A 7,006-nucleotide genomic window follows, 5' to 3' on the forward strand; every position below is an offset into this window, starting at 1 on the left:
TCTATCCATTAGTCATTTTATACCAGAGGATCCTACAATTACACGATTAGATTTCACTCTAACACCTGGTTTTAATCGGGGGTTTCACGCTGCTTGCCTACTCCATTAAAACATATCCCATTTTTGACTTACTTCCAACAGTTTATATTCCCATATTGATACAGCTGACGCCATTTAAATACAAACATGCACACAAAAGAGTTTCCATTTATATTAATATTCTCACATATTTATTTTGTTCAATATCATTTCAAATACATCAAATTTTAAAAACAAATATCACATTTTCAAATACAATAATAGAACACTTTTTATGAGTGAGATAGTATCCGTGTTGTCAACCAAGGATTTTAAAACAAAAATATTTTTGAGAACAAAACAAAACCTTTCGACCCTTTTAATGAGTACCATCCTTGTTATAAACAAAGGACAAGGTTACCCACTTGTTCAAACATCCCTTAAATGTAAACAATAAATAGAATCGTATAAATAAATATCGAATCAATTCAATTACAAGTTGGTCATTGTTTTCCAATAATCCTACTTTCCTGACTATGTGTTGACAGTGCAAAGAGCCTATGATCTTCAAGATGGCATAGGGACACCTGTGACGCCTGAGGGGGACATGGCGCCACCATCAGGTCACTAACCTCCAATTGAAAACTTTTGAGAAGTTTCTGAAGTTGTACTTTTCATGATCTCATCCCTTAAGATGAAATTCGTTTACAATATTCACTGTCCAATCACAATGTCTTTTGATTCCTAAAAATGGTGTCATTTGGTTTAAAAGGATGTCACAGACTTAAAATAAAATGGTACCATGCGTTACAAAATATTAATTATGTCATTTAAAACATATTTACCAAATGTTGATAGATCGCGAGGAAAGGTTATCATCGCAAAAAGAGCCCTTAACTGTAAGATTTGAACAGCAAGGCCTGTCTTGTAAAAAGTACAAGTTGCGGATGTCTGGATTTTATTCACTTCCCCAAGCTTTCACTGTGTAATTGATGCTTGACAGAAAAGGGAAAAATCGAGCAAACAGGCAAAACTTCAAGACATATGTCTCACTGTGATAGCAACGCATGGGAAACAAATCGGCACGAAAGGCCTGCAACCATCATAATTATAGTATTTTTGTTAAGCCAGGTCATGCACGTATGGGACAAAATTAAACACAGACAATTTGCAAATTTATCGAGTTGTACCGAACTTATAGGCCTATATCAAAAATTATTGTTTACAGGCCAGCAAATCCAACTCAACATGACATGACAGAGTAAATCTAAATAAATAAAAATTTCCTTTAAATATATCATGATACATTGGCTTCTTTTTACACTATGCTACCGAGGTGACATAGTTCACGGCCTTTGTGACACATTTCACACAATATCAGGTTTATGGAACGCTTTCAAATCCTCCATAGATCCAGCTAACGTGTCAACGGATGCATTTATACTGATCTAACGCATTGATACGAGGGCCGGGAATGAAGGGGTACCAAAAATCGTGAATAAGCAGTGAAATTCGGATTGGATAACATTTTTTTAAATAAAATAAACAAATTCATTCAAAATTTGATTGGAAATGTTATTAATTAAACAAACAATGGTGACGTCATCGAAAATGGGGTTTTGTGTCATCAAAAACATTAATGCCAAATAATTCATCATACAGAGTCAAAATACATAATAAATTTTGATATTTGACATGGCAAATAGGCCATAAAAAGACAATGTATGGTCTAGAACAAGTTAACCACAGGAATACTACCCCACTCATATATCAACATACAATACATAAATCATAGTACAATGTTATCATAATAATAAGATGCTCGTTCAGTGTAGATGTACTCTACAGAAATGTGTTTTTGATTTAGTTGCTGTCATAGTATTTAACTGCCGAGTGAAACGTTTCTAAAATAAATGAAGTAAAACTTTTAAAAGGGTTTGTGACCTTGTAAAATTACTTTTTTAAGAAAAAATATTAAAAGTCATTTGAATGCGGATAGCATGTTAACACTTGTGTCCGCACAGACAAGCTGGTGCTGCTCTGATAGCAGGGAGTTTCCTCACACGGCTGGAAATCACGAGAGGCCATTTTATGGGCATACATGGATCCCTCGACGCCAGTGCAATTGATCTCCAAGCAGGGTATCTGAACTTGGAAACCCATCACTCGACTCCAGCTTGCTGAACAGAGAGAGGAATTGAACTCCCGAAGAAACGATATGGTAATGATTTGCGTACATAAATAGTGTAGAAATTGCCCTCGGTCCTTTCACGTGTATGCAGTGCGTATAGTGCGTACAAAAGTTTGCGGTGTAGTATTATAATAACAGCAGTTGTTCAGAGAAATTGGTCGTGTGAAACTAGTTGTGTACCTCCAGGTGATACGGGTTTAGTAGTGATAGATGCGTAGCGAATTCGAGATTTTCATCTAGTCCTTTTTCTATAAGATGTACACGTGCCAGTTTATGAGATTATTTTGAGTCTGTATAGCCCGTATACACGTCTCAAGTCCAAGTATCAAATAACAGTAATCACTGTGTAGAGCAATTAGTCTAGCTATTCGGTATTACTCCATGCAGGTCCAGCCCGCATAGTGTTTTGGTCCATACCGCCCCATGCACAGATATTGCGTGCTGAAGATACTTGGGTACAAAGCACCCCTAGCAAGATGAAAACGACCCGAAGAAAGATGGCTTCAAACACCTGTCATAATGAGAAAAAAAAAAGAAAAAAAAAAAATGCAAGGTAAGAAAATATTGTTTTGCAGCTGAATTATTATTCATGATTGTTTGATGATTTGGTTGAACCCTCCTGGGAAATTTATTATTAAATGTCATACATGTAGCCTGCTGGTCAAATTGTGACTTTTGAGATAAAACACACGGTTATGATTTATGATCAGATATGATAAATATAATTGCCCAATTGTACAATGTAATCACTATCATGTTCAACTCTGGTTCAACTCAATTTTTTGTAAAGTTTCAATATCTCCATGGTAACTCAACATGAACTTGAATGACCTCTGTGAATAGGCTGAACATTTTAACCAGAAAACAGGTGCTGATAGTTGAGAGAGCATCATCATAAGAATGGAATTCATTCCGAGTAGATTTAAAGTTTGAGGGCCTTTTTAAAGTTGAACATTCCATACCACGATTGTAGCATATTCTATATTATAAATCATAACTTGTTGAACGTATTAATAGCCATGGCATGCCATGTTTCCCCAACCCTCAAACATGTTTCACATTTTGTTTGAAAGGACTAAGAATAAATCATCGACCTCTAGTTCACGGATTTAAATGAAAACATCTCCTATCTTCCCATGGGTGTCAGCTTTCAAAGTTTAATAAACACACAAGATGGAACGGGCGCCACTAAACTATGCACACAGATGGACAGAGGAGTCTTTGGAGGGCTCAATTACTAGTTGTCCTAAAATATCTTTCACAAAATGTTCAGACGCAGGTCTCAAGTATATAGGCCTAATTGCCATGCTTTTCTGTAGAGTTCAATGTATGCAATATCTGTGTAATTTGAGGTAATATATCGGGAAGTGGCCAGTTTCTAGTTCCACCGGTTTCCACGTGCTTTTCAAGATAAAACGTCCCATAAGTCAACCAGGCGGAAGTCTGTGAATCGCCTGTATACCTTGCATGCATATCCAGTCTTAATCACAGAGTCAGAAAATATTGTAGTAAATTGAATCAAGAATTTGCAGCTTGCTACCGTATCAAAACGCAGGGTTGACTCAAGTGTAACAATTTAGATTGGAAAGGATCTAAGAGAAAATTAATACCAGATTTCCAAAGCGGTTGGGGAGTTGTGCAGGGGTTGACTTAAGTGACAACATATTTTGATGACTTCATTGAAACAAGAGGGTTGTGAACGCGCTAGTTCTTTTTTATTAAAAGCTGTGTATGTGGCCGACCATCTTTAAATGGCATTGCCAAATTGTGACCATATTTGGCAACAGATTCACAGTTGACTGTCCTGTACATTGCACTTTCATGCCCTTTAAATAGTTCATGTTAATATAGTGTGAAATATAAGCCTATTTTATGGGTTATTTAAGGTGAGATGTATCAACATATTTTGTAAGCTTACCTATAATTTGCTAACAGCTACACGGTCTTGATTCTGGGGAACTTTCAGGAGTATCATATGGGTGAAGTTTTCTGGCTTGTTGATAACAATACTGGAAAATTAAAAAGAACAAAATAATTTGATTAATACATATGCATAGTGACTTAAGCATGTTTACCATGGGGTGGCATGTAAGCTTAGGCAGGCCAGGTTTACAAGGTGGGCTATGATAGTGGGCGTGTCCCTAGGCGAGCAACATCTTTGGCCTCATATATGGGTCAGCATCTGGGCCTACATGTACAACATGATGTAGTCACTCACTGTACACTTCCCTGCTGTACAGGACCACCACAAAGTTAGGGAAGATTAGTACTAAGAACTACAATGTAAGTGACTTCAAACCATGTTTAATACAATCAGATATATCACATATAAGCCATAGTTTGTGCCAAATTACTTGAGTCTAAAACTGCACTAGAAATATATGTCATAGTGGCCCATGTATAACATGATATTAATTTACATAGTTTTCTGTTTTCAGTTTTGGAATAACATATCCCAAGTACTTTATGGCCTAGCCATTTCGCAACTGTATATCCCGCTACGCAATATCCTATTGCTATTAAAACAAAAGCAAACTTTATCAACAACTTGCAGATAACCTAGAATGAATAGGATATTGTTGAATACTATACAACGACAAACGTATAGCTTAACATGTTTAAAACCGGATTTTCTCAAATTCAATAGTTCCTTGGGACCATGACTTGCAGACCAATTTACCACTGGTAGCATGTTACATAAAAATTTAATTTGGAAAAAAAAAGTACTGTATTGTATAACAAAACGTCGTATAGGCCAACATAAAGTTAATCAGAATATTTCATGCATGACACTTCGGTTAATTACATTTCACCAAATACATTTTTAAGCCGAATATTTACATATTTCCCACGCATTAATTTTATTCAAAATTTTGGAGATTAAAAGCGTCTGTTATTGTAAGGGTACAGGCAGATGGTCAGCTGATGAAGCATCCAATATCATTATATTCCCACACATGAGTGGTGGACAAGTTGAAGTTCATTCAGATTTGACCAATTGCACCAGACTTTGCGGTATATACAGTTCAATAGTATTAAATTAAGCCAGCTTTCTTACACCCGAGGAGGTCCAGTCATAAATTAACATAGAGACAAATTGAAGCAAATCCGCCTTAATTGTCTTGAGTAGCAACCAGATGTGCACCACTTCTTTGAGCTATGGCAGCATACTAGGCCGGATAATGAATTAACGAGATAAACAGGGTTACAATGTAAATCAGGGGAGGTTGGGCAGGCACAAAGGTTGGGACGCAGGATTTCTAATTTATAGGGGTGAAGAAAGATTAGAATTTCCAGTATTTGATAATTGACAGAAATGTCAGCCCGTGCGAATGATTTTAATTGGCAGGCCCTGTAGCCAATGTATAGGAGTGTCACAGCAATACGTAACCAAATTTTGACAAGAACCAGACCAGGAATAAAATTTGATTTATGACATGCTCATAATAATGTAAGCAAGTATGGTCGTAAAGTATCAATTCAAAATGATTTACAAGGCTTGAACTCCTGCGGGTGGTCTTGCACGTTGAGGATGTTGGGCGAGTGGGTCAGCATTCATAGGTTAATAAAAAAAAAACCGAGGTAAAAAAACAGAACCTTACACCGCCCCCTTCTTTTTTTCATGGATTTTAACTACATTTTAACAAAATCATCTATTTGCAGCAATTTAAGAAGTGAAATGATATTCATTCATGGTATTCATATCATGTATCACAAGTCACGTCAGACATCATACAGGATGACCATATTCATAAACATGATAACTTTGGTATACACTTTGCAACAACATATTTTACTTTAATGTATAAACTTAATTGACAACATACATGTACATACAACAATAATTAAAAGACAATTATAGAACATTATGGTACACAAATAATGATATTTACCTGTCTTTGCCATTCTAAGTTACAATTTGCCTGCGTCTGTTGTGGAGGTACATTCTCTGTGTGTTGTGGGACAGGAGGGAGTGTGGTGAAGGGCGTCCTGTTGGGACAACTCTGTTGTTGTTGCTGCTGCTGTTGCTGCTGCTGCTGTTGTGCTGCTGCTGAAAATTGCGATGCCGCAGCCATTACAGTGTCCATACTTTGCTTAAAGTCTACATTATGCACATCTATGTTATAACTCTCCAAAGCAGATTGCAAGTCCTGGATATAATCTATAACATGTTGTAAGATTTGCACACGTGTAATTTTCTTATTCTTAGGAATGGTTGGTACAAGTTCCTTCAATTTCTCGTAACAGTCATGCATCGTGAAATTACCAGCTGTCGATTGTGATTTCTTCTTGTGTGCTATTCTATGATCTGCTGTAAGTAAAGTCCTATTCAGAGGTTGCATTGACATCCTTGATTCCATATGCGTTGCACCTGGTACAGGCTTCATGATAAACACAAATTACTATATTTTCCTTAGTAGGAAAATAATAAGAGATATATAAGCAGTAGGAATCCAATTATACGATGAGACGCAATAAAGCTGAGATGTTTTCAGTTCAGAGGCAGAAGCTCGAATGAATAAGGTCAAATGGATCAGCTGCTTATCATACAAGTCAATTTCTGCCGCACTGTGGCGCTGTTATCACTCCTCGACTTTAGTTGCCAGCTACAACTCTACCGCACAGCTGGGTTCGACCAATCAGCACGCACCAAATGATTAATTATAGGTAAACACTTAAAGGACCTTTATTGCTTTAATGACAGCAATGACATCTAGTAGACCAATAGGAGTTCTTGTATGTATTGTCAATCAGTATAATCCGGACGGGGTACGAGACCACAGTCAGTGCCGCGAT

General features: G+C 36.8%; 1 protein-coding gene across 1 annotated transcript; it reads right to left on the minus strand.

Moving 5' to 3' along the window:
* Positions 1–201: 201 nt before the first annotated feature.
* On the minus strand, positions 202–6,736 carry LOC140166158 (uncharacterized). Its single transcript, XM_072189550.1, has 3 exons — positions 6,103–6,736; positions 4,128–4,218; positions 202–2,720 (listed from the first exon to the last, which is right to left on the minus strand). Exons 1-2 carry the CDS (start codon positions 6,595–6,597, stop codon positions 4,138–4,140), a joined length of 576 nt encoding a protein of 191 aa, XP_072045651.1. The 5' UTR covers positions 6,598–6,736; the 3' UTR covers positions 202–2,720; positions 4,128–4,137.
* Between the last annotated feature and the right edge of the window lie 270 nt (positions 6,737–7,006).

Source organism: Amphiura filiformis, chromosome 12 (assembly GCF_039555335.1).
Source record: "Amphiura filiformis chromosome 12, Afil_fr2py, whole genome shotgun sequence".
NCBI classification, from domain to species: Eukaryota; Metazoa; Echinodermata; class Ophiuroidea; order Amphilepidida; family Amphiuridae; genus Amphiura; species Amphiura filiformis.